The 17,294-nt window shown below is 33.5% G+C and overlaps 1 protein-coding gene across 2 annotated transcripts in view; it reads right to left on the reverse strand.

Annotated features, from left to right (window-relative positions):
• Nucleotides 1-563: 563 nt before the first annotated feature.
• Nucleotides 564-17,294, reverse strand: part of TNPO1 (transportin 1) — a 94,233-nt gene continuing 77,502 nt past the window's right edge. For both annotated transcript variants that reach the window (XM_044267371.1, XM_044267380.1), the window contains exons 20-25: nucleotides 17,059-17,154; nucleotides 14,115-14,190; nucleotides 13,136-13,235; nucleotides 9,930-10,004; nucleotides 8,946-9,088; nucleotides 564-6,309 (exon numbers count right to left, since the gene is read on the reverse strand). In XM_044267371.1, the coding sequence (XP_044123306.1) occupies nucleotides 8,981-9,088; nucleotides 9,930-10,004; nucleotides 13,136-13,235; nucleotides 14,115-14,190; nucleotides 17,059-17,154 (455 nt within the window). In that variant the 3' untranslated portion in view covers nucleotides 564-6,309; nucleotides 8,946-8,980. The remainder of the gene's footprint in view (nucleotides 6,310-8,945; nucleotides 9,089-9,929; nucleotides 10,005-13,135; nucleotides 13,236-14,114; nucleotides 14,191-17,058; nucleotides 17,155-17,294) is intronic.

Below are 17,294 nucleotides of genomic sequence, written 5' to 3' on the forward strand. Positions count from 1 at the left end.
AATAAAAAAAGACTACTCAACAGTTGTGCACACATTTCCCCTGAAATATATTAATACATTTAGTTAGTCACATGCAACTGTAATAATGGGTTACAACCTAAAACTATTTTTATAAGTATTAATTTCCAAAATCACAAGTTTTAATTTTTTGAAGGATAAATAGGAAGCCTTAATAGGACAAACATTCATACACATTCATGCAATCTAGCCTTACAATGTTTTATTCAGGACTTCGTCTTTTAATTCCTTTGCAGAGCAGTATTTTCTCCCTCCTTTCCCACCAAGAGCTGAATCTAGAATCTACTGTTTAGAAACTACACCAACAATAGCAGTAAAACAAGGGGCAAAATTTTTTTCTGAATTATATAAATAAAAAAATACTAAATTTAAAAATGGTTGTCAAAGATGAGTGTACTATGTGTAAAAACTAAGAAAAATACCTCAAACGAGAAAAAACCCCAAACAACAAAAAACAACGCAACAAGACTTATCTGGACCCAAAATGGGGGGAGGGAGGGAAAAGAAAGCTCACTTCCTTTCATTAAAAATCAGAGTGAAACATCTATAGTTAAACAACTTTATTAACATAGTCAAGCAGTGATTAACATTCACATCTATTATGTCACATCATACAAATGTAAATACAAAATTACTACAGTACAATATATATTCTCTGCATGATCCAAAATATTTGGTGGCCCCAAAAAACTCTCTTTAAAATTCAGCAGCTTATCAAAAATTAAAACCATATTCTATTTAAAATGAAGATCTGTTAGCACAGAGTTAGACTTCAAGAAATATCAATTTAGTACAGTTTGAGAAGTTGCAGGAGGATATATTTGAAGGACACATTCTAACATAGTGTGGCAGGTACAGAAACATCAGATTTAAAGCTTTTAAGCATAACTCATACAACCTAAGTTGTCAGCAGAAAGATCCAGTTATTTATAACTAAAGCTAAAACTACTAAATTATTGCACCCAATGTTAACATGAATATTAATTGTAAAATTGCCTTATAATATGAAGTGAAGTCATTAACCACGTTTAAACACCTCTTCTCACAGATGATAATCTATTAAGTAAAATTAATTACACAGTATTGTCTAATTATTATCTCCATAAAAATCATCCAATCTTAATTTGGTTATATATCCACATAGGAGAACATCAGTAAGGGAATATGGGGAAAGTACAGTGAAACCCCTTTATGAGGCTGGTATTAGGAGGGGAAAAAACACTGCCTTATAGGCTAACCATGTTATATTAGGCTTTAAGGAAGATAATTAGATTTGCAAAGTAACTAACACTGCATAATACCAAGCCATAGTAAAAGGGGACTCTATGGTAGATGAACAAAAATTGTTAATGAAAGGGAAAATACTACTTTCCTAATTAGTGATACAGTGCTTGGCAAATAGATTTGGTTTTAAAATGTACAAGAGGTGAAAAAAACAATCACCGTTTTAACTTCCCTCAAAATCATGCATACAGGTTTTTTTTTTTTTTAAACAATACATTCTGGGATACAAATCACAATAAACAATTGCTATAATTAAATGTATACCTTGAAATTAATATGTATAATAATTAGGCATAAAGATAAAGAATCCTCTACATAGAAGTAATACCAATGGGGGAAAGGTCTACATAAGACTGAAAAAATTAGTCACATGTCACCCAGAAAGTGTACAAGTGAATGAAACTTTTATGCAAAATTTAAGAGGCATTAGAAATATCTCCATATTTAATACAGTATGAAATGTACTAAAGTAGGTATACAATGCTCTTGCATGGTATAATTATTAGATGATATTGTTACACAGCTCTTTATTGATCTGATTTTTCAACTAGATTATCCCTTAATCTGAAGACCACAGTTTTAAGATTCTAATGCCTACACTTCAGTAACAGTACTAGTAGCAACAGTTAGTGTTTTCCCCCTTGTAATATTTGCAAAAAAAAAAAAACCCCAAAAACAAAAAAACAAAACCAAAGAACACCTCAATAAGCAAAGCTGTGTGTATTTTATTTAAAGTACTACTAAAGGATTTAAGTTGCAGTTATGCATGGTACACTCTTCTCTTGGGAAGAGTGTCTTTTGCACCGTTATCTGTTAATACATTCAATATGAATAATATAGATTAATTATATGAAGCAAAAAACCCACTTTTTTATGGCGAAGGACTTAAGTTAAATTTAGACTAAAGGGCTTAAGATATAGTTACTTTAGTTCTGGCATTTCAGCTATGCAGGGTAATTTAATATAGGACAAAAAAAAAATCCATTTTCCTATCTTGAGGGTTTGGCAAAGATGAGGACCAAATTAAACTCACTCTCAAGGTAAACCTGCATGCAAAAGTCTTGCCAGGAGGGATCTTACTCCCCCTAGTCTGCTAGAGTAAGGACTAGAAAATCTGACTAAATGCAAAGACTCTTCATGAAATACACTAAAAAACAAAGTTAAGTATGATGACCCCTTATAAGCATATGTCACCAAAGCAAAAAGGATACAAGAGTATTCACCTGAGATAAAACTTGTATCTGAATATTCCATAACTGAGTAGACAAAGCATTTCAATAGAGGAAAGTCAGTTGAAATTATTTTAAAATATACATCTGATCCTATTTTACAATATATGCCATTTAAGCAATTCAGATCAATGAAAAAGTCTTAACAAAAAAAATCACAGTGTTTATCAATATGTTAATTACAAAATGTATGCTACTTATTTCGTTTTTAAGATGTAATGGCTTGGTTAAGTGTCTTAAAATCTATTCTTCTGAAACCTAACTTGCATCACAAAATCAAGTAGCAATAATGTAAAGCATCAGAACTGGCTCTTCAAGATTATTTACACGTTGATTATTTGGGAAATAACCAACTAAAAAATATAAAAAAGTGATTTTTTTTTTTTACACAGTATGAAGTTATTAAAGAGATTAGACAATACAAAAAGCAAAATTCTTTCCTGAATAAATGAATTCTGTGGCACTAATTTCACCTGCTAATGGACTGACTACAACACTGAACTGCCAAACATGCATTTAAATTATATTAAATACACTTTCTGTTTCCAACTTAGGTTGATCAGCAGCTTTTGTTCTGTTAGAATCCTTCAAAGAGAGAAGCTCGAACAGGAAAAAGAAGGCATATATAAAACAGTAAACACTGACCTCCTGAGGTTCCTACAACATAAAAATATTCAAGTAGAAAATCTACATCACTTAGCAGCGGCTATTTCTGTAGTTGAGCACACTAACAGCACTTTAGTGTGTAAGGAGCAGATGAAGTAAGCCGTGCTTTAAGCATGCCAAGAGGCAGAAACACTGGAATGTAACAAAGACAAACACAAGTTCATAGACATTCAGTCAACATTCAAAACTATTAAGACTACACCACAAGAATTAAGTTGCTTTATATATATCCCATGATGTATTTTTATCAGAATAAATGCTAAATCAGAGCTTACCTCAAAAGATAACTTAAATGGCTTCTGCAAATTCCTATGCTATACTATGTATCTGAAATATAAATTAGGGAGAAACAATAACCTCATGGTGAGGGGGGACACACAAAAAACCCAACCCAATCAGGTTGCCAGTCGGGTTTACTTAATTTCACTATTTTTAAATTAAATTTCCTTTTAATTTAAAAAGTTAAGTGACTACAAAAATGGGCACATTCTTACCTTATCTCTTAGTTAAAAACCAACTTTTAATCAAATAGGTGACAAACTGCTTTCAGTCAATAGAGTTGTCAATCACAGGTCCAGATAACTTTATTGAAGGTTGTTTTTATATGTTTGTTTTAGTCAAGTGTTTAGAGAAGCATTTTGCCATTTCCTCCAACTTAAATTTTATTTATTCCAGAATACTAAAGTATCCTCCCACATTAAATTCTAAAGAATATTTGAAAAACTACAGACTATAACTAGGATTTAAGGATAAAATAGCTACTCTAAACAGGTTTTGAAGACTATGAAGCAAATTTTGAGCTTCCAGCGAAGCCAGGTACTAGAAAGCAAAATGCTACATACCCTTTGGATCCAACTTATAATAAAAAACAAACAAACAAAAAACCCAAAAAACTGGACATTGTAAAATAGGATTTAATTTCAGGCTCTACAGACTGAAATTTGCAAAGCCAAAGTAGAAGAAAAAAGGTGAAAGAACATGTTTTAAAAAATACACACATATACACACACACACAATTAACAAAAACCTTTTCTGCATGCTACCATGCATCTGAAATTTTTTGAAACGGTATTTTTAAATTCACACGCATACAGCTCAAACTTCAGTGCAATGGCTGTATCATTCAACACCTTTAGAAGAACAGAACCATGCAAAGAGGAGCAACTGCTTATAAAAATGGTTATTCAGGATTTATTCTGCAATGCAAAGGTGACAAACTAAAATATAAAAAGGTTGTTATGGCTTAACATTTTTGTTGCAGATTAAATATGCAGCATTGAAAAATGGAAAGGTGTGGCTTCATCTCTGACCAGCAGAGTTAAAAAGAAAAAAATCTCTCCATTTTCCTTCATCATCATGGGATACACTGTTCAGGCAATCCAAATTAATAAAGACTTGCACTTCCATATGCACACAAGATCAAGTGTACCAGTTAGGATTTCACATTCACAGTATATAAGAAAATACACATGGAAGGAAAAGTAAAGGGTTAACTTAACAAGGATTTATTCACAGGAATACATGTAAGTAGAGAAAAATAACAGAAAAGCTAAACAAATGAAATGAAGAGGATCCAAACCAACTTTCACTCTGTAGCTTTTTACTTGCACCCTGTGTGCATATATCTAGGGCACAGAGGGCCACCAACATGCGCCAATACAGTGTAGGAACCCTGCATTACATCCATTAACTTAAACATATCTTTAAGATCATGCTTTGAACAAAAAAAAGAAAGCTTAGAAGGCAATTATGTTGAGTGGGAATAAACATTGAAATATAGCAATCATGTCTTCAACTTCTACAATTGTCTTTATGTGCCAACTAACATTTACGCAGCCTCTTACAGATCTTTTACCATGTATTTTAAGTTTTAGAAGTTTTGATAAAATCACTAGTAGTATATAACCATGCAGAAAGCACATCACACTGACAGCACAGAGGCAAAGATTTTGCACAGGTATATCAGCTTTCCACATTGTGCAGGTTACACACAATACAATATCAATCTTACTCCTAACAAGATCCTAAAAAGATATTTCAAGGCCTAGCTGTAAACTACAGTACTTTATATCTATATTCTTAATAAAAATAAAAAAATCCACAAATCTTCAAAAGGAATTTTAAATGCAGGGCTATATTGAATTGGTAAACTGCAACACAAACTGGCGCCACAGAGGTAAATGAATACCAATCTCACTCTATGCGATGCAAGCATGCTACTTTCCCACTAATTTAAAGTACTTTCAATCACTATGAGCCAGAATGCATGCCTGAACCTTAAACTGCACTTTAAAAAGAACGTCTTGGCCTAGAAATTAAATCTAATGAAGTACAACCATCAAATTATATCCACTACATTAATGTTTTAATGCAAAATCAAGATGTCAATCTTTAGTCTGATATGCCCAACCCCATTTATTCCTCCCTCCCTGCCCACCCCACAAAAGTAAAAGGAGTGACTCATTTGGCATTTCACAGGGTGCTTCATTGTTTAAATCTGTTTTGTTTTATTTCCAACTTTTTTTGGGGTACCTTAAATTGTAACTTCCAAGAACCTGCTTCTACTATGGGTAGGCAAGCTGATTTTAATTCTATTAGCTTCATTTGTGTAGTTCTTCATCAGCATGCAAAAACAAGGCCCCAACACATGGGAAAATTTATAAAAATCTTTAAATTAAGGAAAAAAAAAAGCTTCTTTACTGTTTGTAACCCCCATTCTTAGGTTTCCTTTATTGTACGCTATAGAATTTTTCATCTTTCTTATCCCTATGCATCATTTATGTGGTTCTTGTTTTGGTACAATTCCCCATAATATTCCAGGATGTACTGTTTTGTGAGTAGACTGAATAGGTTTTGTTTTTGTTTGTTTTTTTTGCTTCTTCACATCCAGTGCGGAGTTGTAATTGGAGACAGATTTCCACCCACAAAGGCTCCAGATGTTAAAACGTTTCCCAACATCGACTTAATACAGTGACGGCAACACCTCCCTCCCGCCCCTCCCAGTAGGGTTGGGATTGTACTGTATTCCCTACTGGTTTACCCTTCCCCCCTGTAAAGGGTAACATTTTCCCTGGGTGCAGAGGCTCCCTCATAGTCTCCAAGACTGAAGGACCTGTAAGAAAACAAAACAAAGCAATTTTATATTTTAAAAGTTTCTCTTAAAGCCAGCGAAACACAAAATTAATCAAGTAAGAATGCTATCTCTAACCAGAGAAAATGAAAACTGGACAAATTGCCTAAGATCATGCCTGCAGTCACTGATAACCCATGTTAATACCCTCCCCTATGGCTTTCAATAGTCATCTGTGTCAGATATGAAAAGTGACACCAAGCTGAGGACAAGCAGAGAGGCATGTGGAGCTCTACATTACATAGATGAAATTCAATGGATGCCCTGTAGGATGCTATCAATCTAATTCTTTATCCCCAGATTGGTTATTCCTCACTTGTTTAACAAGATGCCTTACTTTCTGCAAAAATCAAGTAACATTTTCTTTAAAACAATCCTTTAACTTGGTGAGAATGAAAAGATTATTCTTTTTTCCCCCCCAGTATGTCCAATATTAAACAAACCAAAAAATCTAATACATCAAAAAATAAAGGGACAGGGGCGCCTGGGTGGCTCAGTGGGTTAAGCCGCTGCCTTCGGCTCAGGTCATGATCTCAGGGTCCTGGGATCGAGTCCCGCATCGGGCTCTCTGCTCAGCAGGGAACCTGCTTCCTTCTCCTTCTCTCTCTACCTACTTGTAATCTTTCTCTGTCAAATAAATAAATAAAATCTTTAAAAAAAAAAATAAAGAAATAAAAAAAATAAAGGGACATTACTTCTTGTTGGTTGTCTGATGTTCTAGCTTAGGAGGCACTAAAGGTGTTCATAATACACTAAGTTTACTAGATTCAGTAATAGCAAAAAAGTAAATTTTAGGGGTGCGTGGGTGGCTCGGTGGGTTAAAACCTCTGCCTCCGGCTCAGGTCATGCATGATCTCAGGGTCCTGAGATCGAACCCCACACTGGGTTTTCTGCTCAGCGGGAGCCTGCTCCCTACCCCACCCCCACCTGCCTCTCTGCCTACTTGTGATCTCTGTCAAATAAATAAATAAAATCTTAAAAAAAGGTAAATTTTAACATCTCCTTCTAGATGTTCCTTACAAATAATTCTTTTGACTCTATCCCACACAATCGTTTCCTATGTCCTCAGACTTCTTGATATTCCTGTAAAGAACCTTTTCAACACTAGCAGTTTTAATGGTAACCACATTAAGAACTAAAATCAGATCACTAGGATATTGTAACCAGCACCTGATGCTGGTCCTTTCACAACAAAAATCTACTAACCACTCAAGCCAAATATGGGGTATATATGAAGATTGATGTGGATTCACAGAGAATGATGGGAAAGTACAAGCAGCACCTTCTCCCTGCCTCTGAAAAAAGGCAGGAATAGAAGACAGTGATCCACTTTCATCTCTAATTAGGAAACAGGTAACTATTTTATGCCTCATCTTAGAACACGATCAACTCAATAAATCAATGTAATTGGTGACATGATAGGGATACAGAAGTTACCAAATCTGCAAGTGCTAAAGACTCAACTCACTACTGTATCATCTCTCAGGCCCTGATGTTAAGAGTCATTCTCATCCATGACATTCTCATGATTTAATATAAAGACAATTAAACACTATTTCAAAATGCTAAAGCCACAAAACAGCCACGAGTACTCAAAACTACAGGGGGACAATACACAAAGGGCTCTGAGATATTCCAGAGGCTGCAAGTCCATTTTTGCTTCAAGTCCATTTTTACTGCCTTATAGGTTATACAGCACGGATGTGGAAACCTTTTCAGGTTTAAAATCTAGCTCCAAGTAAATGAACAGAAGAGCAAACAAAAACTCCAAAAAAGGAGATAATTAAATTTGGTGGACATCTTTTGGACACACACAGAGTATACTCTCTGAGCCCTCCAGTCAATTATGTCTCAGTTCATGTTCAAAACCTAAAGAAGTCTATCCTTATTCACTGTACTGACCCATATTCCTAACATTTATTGAGCCAACTTAGTGTGTTAGGTAATATACTTAGTTCTGGCATCACATATAGTTTTAATCTTCAAAATAACAAAAGAACTGAAGCTGTGAGATCAGGATTGTTATTAAGTACAGAATAACTCAAGGTACAAGAGTCCAAATGGACTTACCCCTCTACCACCCCAAATCCAAACAGACTCATCCATTGTCCATTTTAAAATACAATGCAGGTCACATGGTGGGTGCTCAATAAAATACATGTTGAAAAATGAATATTAAATATTCCCATCTGCTGAGCCCAAAACTAGTTGCAATTCTAGCAGGCTTTTCTCAAAAGCTCACAACACAGACGTCCTTGATATATCAGAGACTATAAATTTACACTTCAAAATAATCTTTACCCTACCAAAGTAAATGCAGGTGACTTCTTACAGGGCAAAAAATTTAAAAACAGGCATTAGTTTGTTGAGTAATCCAAACAGCATACCAATTTGGTTTTCTTTTTACTCAGGATTCAAAGTAAAACAATGCATTTTACCTTGCTTGCTAGTTTCTAAAGAAAATTCTCTAGCTTTAATTTTAAATTTCAAGGCTAATACAGCCTGAGTTTTACTCAACCTCTGCAGAAAACATACAGCTATTATTCTACTCAGTAATTTTAGATGGTAGATCCAAGTTTCTTTACCCTGAAAACTTCCACAAACTTCTTAAAACTTACCCCTAATTATGGGACTGCAGCTTAAGTGTATGAGATTAAACACCGTAAAAAGCTGCAAGACGCTCTTTTAAGGGAAGCGGAAACTGGTCAGAGAAACGCCTCCAATTTTCATCCCCAACTTGATTTTTAAATCCGTGAAGGATCTGCAAGAAGTGAAAAAAATCATTAATTCGTCACTAACAGGAGAAAAATTCCGATCTGCATAGCTTCCGAAGTAAAACACTACTGACTTTATTTTTCTAAAATTTTATCAATTTTAAATCAATGGTTCTCAAACTTTGTTGGACACTATACCACTACATGTCTTACCTAAAAGCACCTCATAATATATTCAAAACCTTGGTTTGAAAAGTTTAGAATTCAAGCAAGTGTCCTAGTAACAGATGCATGCTAAGCAAACTCTGCCCTACTACTAATGGACAACAAAGTAGAGAATTCATCCAATGGATAAAATTTTTATGTCACATATAGTTTTTTCAAACTGGAAATATATAAAGCTTTAAGTTCATGCCTGCAATCACAGCTGACTAATTTTAGGATAAGAGGATTCAAACAGGTAACAACATTTTATTCTTTTTTGTTATGGTTGAGTACTGACCAGAATGAATCCAAAGGGACACTACTAAAACAAAGAACTATATAGACTTAATCCCCGTGGAAACCATTTCAGATTTACTTTATTCAACAGTTTACATTATACTCCAAATCTTAGTCAGCTGTCTTTGAAAATATATGCTGCTTTGGGTAGGTGGGATGATGGGACATCAATCAGCAGTATTGCTTGAGAAAATATTTTTGAAGTGTGTGCTCTTCTGATAGAGTCACTGCTGTACCTTTAAAAAAGATCAATATAGATGATCTACCAATATTGATCCGAAGCAAAGAGTCTAGTTCTATATGAAACGTAAACGTTAATTTAAACTTTCCAACTAGTCTTGTAATAGTCCCAAGATGTTTATCATGGAGACTTTATAGTTACCTTACCTTACAGAACATGTCTCTCAGATCATCTTTTGGGTTAATCCACGATGCAACAGCATCACAAAAAAATATAAAATCCTGTAACAAGCAGGAAATACACCTTAGGTTGCTATTTGTCAAACACAGCAAAACGTACCTATCACGACAGAATCCTACCTCAAAAAAATTTTTTTTAAAAAATCAAGTATGATAAGAAATTATAAAATAATGGCTGTCCCTATTATTCCACCATCAAGGAATCTCTACTCATTCAGTTTATACTGGAATTTAACGTGCTTTTAAAATTTCTTTTTACACCACAGAACCCCTATCTAGTAAATATGTAGCACCAACAATGGAATTAAAGTACCAAATGAGCACCAATCTTAAAATCTTCATTCATTCATTAATTAAATTACTGAATTAAAGAAATACATAAATTCAGTCATCTCACAGCTGTGACTGGCCTAGAAAGAATTTAAAGCAAGTTAAGTATATGTCAAATAAGCTTGATTTGAAGTATAGTAATTAATAGATCTAAATTTCAGAATGAAATTTAAAGAAAATGACCAAAAGCTAGAAGAAAAACTACTTATATAGTTATAATACCTAACGAAACCCAATCCAGAGTGAACAAAAAAGAGAACAAAAAACCCCAATGCTCAATTACTAGGAAAAACTGCATTACACTCATGATAAGAACAAGGTGACAAAAGGTATATGCTTTAAGTGTTTCATTTAAATACTTTTTGATCTAGACTATCATACTGAAACAGCAGTTCAATATAGAGCACTTAAGATTACTGCTTATGTTCTGATATGTCAACTATTTAAAATTTTAATAAAGTCAGAGAACTTTCTTAATTCCAAAATTTACTGACTGAAGTATGTGCATAAAACACACATTTAAGCAATTAAAATTCCAGGTGCCTGAGGTTCATGGTTTATTCGAATTATGATTCTTTTTCTTCCAAATATCAAAGTCTCATGTTAAAAATTAAAATATTTACATATCTAAAATTTGTGATGAAAATGTAAACATAAAAAATAACACTTAAGATATTTTCTTCTAACCACATCCAAATAAAATATGTAAAAAGCAGAGATTTGTACTAATTCTTAAGTTGGTAGTGATTTACTGACCACATATATACGTGTTACTCTCACCGTCTTAAATGTTAATTTGAAAACAAAACAATAAAATCCTGATGGGAAAATGTTTCTTCTTAATATAATATACATTGTGTCAGATAACTCTAAAACACATTTAGGATGACATAAAGTTCTTAAGTATTGAAAAAAACCAGAAACTTAATCGCAGGAGGTTATTTTGCAACTAGGGACTATTTCCAAAGATAGCACCCAGCTTGTTTTCATACAAGTTATTGTTTTACAAATGTGAAGTAAGTCAAAAGACTTTTTCCATTTCTAATTTACAAGTTTTCAATGCCTATCACTACATTAATTTGAATTTTCAAGCTGGTAATTAATAATGTTTCTAAACAAATTAACAAACACAGTCATTAATACAAGACAAGAGGTATCAGAGAATATTGACTAAAAGATGTTCAAAGCATGTGTCTCCTGGAAATGAAAGGTTATTTTCTTGAAAACATGTTCCATAATTTCTTTTCCTTACCATTCACCTGCTGAGTAACCTGCGATACTTAACCTAGAGTTCCACAGCCTGCATTCTGTTGATTTCATACACATGGTGTCAATCAACATGTTCCTCCGGTGTGTGTCTTGCAAACTGACACCTGGATCCAGAGGTTATCAGATTCATATTTGATACTTCCGCCAAATAATTTTTTAAATGCTAAAAATGTCCAGATACTATCTAAACTAAGGAAACAAGAGAAATAAATCCTAACCTCTCCAAGTTATAACAGTTTCAATGGTTAATTCAGTATTCTGTTTTGTTAACTACTGAATTTCTAAGTTTATTTCTAATTCCGTGGGTCACTCTCTTAAGCGCAGACACCTGAAAATTCAACAACCTGATACTCAACAAAAGAAGGCATGTACAAGGGGCGCCTGGTTGGCTTAGTTGGTTAGGTATCTGCCTTTGGCTCAGGTCACGATCCCAGGGTCCTGGAATCGAGTCCCACATCAGGCTCCCTGCCCAGCAGGGAGCCTGCTTCCCTCTCTCCCTGTGTTTCTAAAAAGGAAAAAAAAAAAAAAAAAAAAGAAGGCATATACAAAGTGAAAGACGCTCCGGCTTAATCAGAGTCAAGAATATAACTCTAGTACCCTAATGTGTTATTTATTCCACAACAAAGATTTAGGAAGTCATAAACAAGCATTATCATTTCAAAATATTAAGAAGTATACAACTTCTTAAAAACATAATTTGTTTTAGGGTGCCTGGGTGGCTCAGTTGGTTAAGCCTCTGCCTTCGGCTCAGATCATGATCTCAGGGTCCTGGGACAGATCCCGCATCGGGTTCTCTGCTTGGCAGGGAGCCTGCTTTCTCCTCTCTCTCTCTGCCTGCCTATCTGCCTACTTGTGATCTCTCACTCTCTGTGTCAAATTAAATAAATGATCTAAAACAAAACAAAACAAAACACCTCTACAACAACAACAAAACAAACAAAAAAAAAACCACCATAATTTGTTTTGGGGTGCCTGGGTGGCTCAGTGGGTTAAGCCTCTGCCTTCAGCTCAGGTCATAATCTCAGGGTCCTCAGATTGAGCCCTGCATCGGGCTCTCTGCTTGGCAGGGAGCCTGCTTTCTCCTTTCTCTCTCTACCTGCTTATCTGCCTACTTGTGATCTCTCTCTCTCTCTCTCTCTCTCTCTGTCAAATAAATAAATAAATAAATAATCTAAAACAACAACAACAAGAAACAAACAAAAAACCCCCACAGCAACAACAACAAAAAAACCAAAACAAAAAAACCATCATAATTTGTTTTGGGGTGCCTGAGTGGCTCAGTGGGTTAAGCCTCTGCCTTCAGCTCAGGTCATGATCTCAGGGTCCTGGGACAGAGTCCCACATCAGGCTCTCTGCTTGGCAGGGAACCTGCTTCCCCCTCTCTCTCTGCCTACTTGTGATCTCTGTCAAATAAATTAATAAAATCTTTAAACAACAACACAGAATTTGTTTTTATTATCTTTGAAAAATATGTAGTATGTGATACTTTCATAATTAAAGTGTTAAAATAATTCACCCTTTAAAGTTTCATTATTCAGAAGATTAAAATTTAAAAAATCTTTGTGACATCTTACTTGGATTACTCCACTGGGATTCACACTGATCATGGTACAAATCCCACGAAACGCTGAATCCTTTTCCTCATTGTCCCTTATGTTTCTCAGAGAGGTGCACCTATTAAATTATAGAACTGAGATTAGCATTTAAATAAAAAGCAGGTTCAATCACAATACTAATGGACAGTATTTAATGGAATAAGCACACAGTATAGGTAATGTTTAGATTCAAAGAATTTTCATGAAGTTTAAGTTTCTCATTCTCCCTGTATGTCTGGCTCATCTTCTAATCTCAATATAGTGGAAGCCTTGAAATTCACATTTTCTTATTAATAGATTGCATCTATAAAATGGACAGTTGATTTTAATCTCCCATTTAAACTTGAAGTTGAGCCAAGAGTACGTTATGAATTTTTAAAACTGTATTATAACTTGTATTCCATTAAACACTACTAAAAATGACTTGAATTGAAAGATTATCAATTGAAAGAAGCAGAACATAGGATATACTGCCACAATATAAACTATTATTACACAACTTATGGTGTAGATGTTTAACTTTAACATTAACAAGCAAATAAAGTTTTTATACATAACATAATTTAAACATGTATTTCTTAATGCAATCCAAGTTTTCAAATTAATTCTAAAAAAGAAACAATGCAAAAACCTAAATTTATAGAATTTGCATGCATCTTTATTATACTGGTGGATATTTAAATGCTTTTCATGTATAATCAAGCTTTTTAACACAGCAAGCATGTGACAATCTTATCCCATGCATCAATTAGTCGTTAGCCACAACATAAAATAAATATACATGACGATGCTACTGAAAAACCTCACAAACCTGATAGGACAAGATTAGTCACATGGTTGGCAATGATTAAGGATTGTGATTTTTGTAACCAACTGAAAATATATCTAAAAGTGAGATAGAAAGAGAAAGAAAGAGTGAAGAAAAATGAATTAAAAAAAAAGATTGAATAATACACACCAGGGTCTTATAAACTGCTGTAGCATGGGGGCCACCTCTTGAGGACAAACGTAACCAAGACGACCAATTGTTATTGCTAAGGTAACGCAATCACGGTTATACACCACCAAACGCCAACCAAGACATGAGCAAATGAGGGGGAAGGAGAAAAAATAAAGAAAAAACAACAAATAACTCAGAAACAGAAACCAACAGAATTTGTGTATGATAATAAACATAAGATTTCACCAGTGCTGTTTATTACCACCCCCTAAAATAAGGGGCAGCAACATATATGGCATACTCTTGGAAAAAGGAAAACAAAAGGAATTAAAAAAACTTTAAAGATTGAGAGAACACCAAAAACCATGAGTGCTTTTCTCGCTCAATCAAGTAAGAAGAAATTCTGTTAATAAAAAGATGAGCGATTAAAATGCATGGATTTAGAGATTCTCCATTCAAAGTCAGTTGAAATTTCAGAATTTAATAATGAAATCTATGTTTTTCCCCAAAGAATTATTAGTAAACGCGAATGATTACATTTCTGAATTGTTTACTCAAACACAGTTCTCAGAAGTTAAACAGTTGAAATTTCTTTACTTCTCTACGTCTTTTTAAATAAGTGATTTCCAATCTTTCAAAATCATCTAGAAATTTAATCGCAATTTAGGTAGTTCTGTTTGTTAACATTTCTAAATGAACCAGTGGACTTTTTGTTGCCTGATATCAAAATCAACCATCAAATTTTAGGGGTTACAGTATACACCTAATGAATGAATTGGAAAATTGCTGTGCGGTTGTCAAATTCCATTCCAATTAACCTTTGATGGTGATGATCATGGTAACAACTCAGATAATAGCCCACTAATTTCAAACCATTATTTGACATTAAGAAAATTTACAGTCCACTGTAATGATGTGATATGTGGACAAAAGGAACACACACATAATCTGTCTTTGCTATAAAAGGCATAGCACAAAATATTTAAGACATTATACTGATCACATGCTAGAATTTTACTTAAAAATTTCGAAGTGGGAATTACTCAAACATATTCACCATCAAAATTCATTCAGGAAGTCCTTAAACTTACGAAGGGCTAAAAGAAGTTGCAACTCAGAACTGCATTCTGCAATTCAAAGGTACATACATATAAATACATTTATACACAACGGGAAAAAAAAATACAAACAGAAAACAAACCATAAGGTGCTTTAATGGTGTTCTCTCAAAAACTTACAGGTTAACCTTTCATAAAAAAAGGGTGGGGGAGGGTAAAGAAAAATGTTTAAGGATTACTTGAAGCAAACTACACAGATAATACTAAAATCCAGCAGATTCATATGAAGCAAGAGAAAGAAAACCTATGTTCAAAAGACACAAACTATGCAACATTCTCATTAAACAGGCAAGTATGAACAATCCAATGAAACATGCGATAAAGCAGATGATGGTCCATTGAAAAAGTTCAGTGTAGGATATACTAATTGGAAAAAGAGCAAATAACTGCATGTACTCAGAATTGGCTTTATGAAATATTAAGAAGACAGTAATTAAATTGCTAAAATCTACAGACATTAGCCACGGACAATGGTTTTATTTTTGTTAATTAACACCCACTTCCCCCTTTTGGATAAGGAATAATGGGAACATTTTCTGCAGCCACTTGTGATAAGATTAATCCAGTGAATCCCAAGTGCTTTTCAATCATATCAATTTAATTTGTCAACTTGATGGACATTATCAACTTCTTGGTTTACAGTAAAATAATAATTAGAATATAAACTTATAAATAAAGCCAATTTGTTAAAGGAACTATCTAACAAATTCACAAGCTGATATCCCACAAGAAACTTTAATATACATTACATTCAACATTTATTTGCAGTTATGCATTCACATTTAAAAATAAATAGGAAGTTTCTTTAGGTTCAACAGTAATTTTATAATGGCAAGTGTTCCAAATCTGAATGTCATGTATCGGTACTGCATTCTAAAGAGATAAAAACCTGACAAGATTTCATAACCATCCTAATACATAGGTTTTTATACTTTTCAGCAAGAAAATCTAATTCACGTCACGATATAAACAGTACCCATACAGCCAAACAGCTATATAACTGTTTCTTAATTCAAAGATTTCCTTCCATACCAATAAACATATCAACTTTAATCACATTAAAATATTCACCTTCTATAATTAAATATAAAATTAAAATGCCTTTGAAAACAAATTTTCTTATTTATTAGACCTTATTTTAATCTTCATATAGTATTTTGGTAAAACCCTCACTGACTATGAATATATTTACTGGAATTATATCTTAGTTATATAAAGAAAAGGATGTGCCTGATTGAAAACAAAATTCACATCTTTTATCATTATTAACAAAAATCAGGGCGGGTGGAAAGAAAAAAATCACCCTGAAATGTGTTCTATAGTATGGAAGGTACTCTTTAATATCAACATGCTCTCTATAAATGCAAAAGAGAAACAAGCCTCCTGAATAAAAATCCCATAAAGTACTGCCTTAAGTTCCCAATTTGAAAGAAAATAATACAATGAAATACAACATACACATGCCACTGTTAACCAATTAGCCTCTACACTGATGTCTATTTTTGACTACAATTTTGTAGATTAAAAAAAAAAAAATTACTTCCCAGCTGCCAGTTACTCTCTCAATTAATATAAATTAAAATTCATATTGTTCAATAGTTATTTTAGCTGGGGTCCATTTGAGGGAGTATTTAAACACATAATAGGGGTGGAGTGTTTTTGAAAGTCTCTGAAAATTGGTTATGCAATACAGTTTAAACAATACATACTGTCACTGAAATCTCAAATAGCTGTTAATAATAAGCTGGGTTTCTAAAGCTAGTTTTGCTTTGGTTTCTCTACGCATCTTAACTTTAAAAAGCAAATAGTTTTCTCTTCACCATAACAGTTCAGTCATATGGTACCTGTATTCTCTAACAACGTCTTTGGTGTGTTGGGTCTGTTAATGATTTCTACAAGCTGGTGCAACACCATAGGAATATAAGGCTGCATCTCTATACCTAAATCACCCCCAAAAGAGAAAACAAAACAGAAAAAATTTAATGTTAAAATATCAACATAAAATATTCTGTTCCCTTTATTAACTGTGACATAAGTTAATAATAAATATTTATGTAAAAAACTCATTTAGGTTAAAAAG

This window comes from Neovison vison, chromosome 1 (assembly GCF_020171115.1).
Source record: "Neovison vison isolate M4711 chromosome 1, ASM_NN_V1, whole genome shotgun sequence".
Classification (NCBI taxonomy): domain Eukaryota; kingdom Metazoa; phylum Chordata; class Mammalia; order Carnivora; family Mustelidae; genus Neogale; species Neogale vison.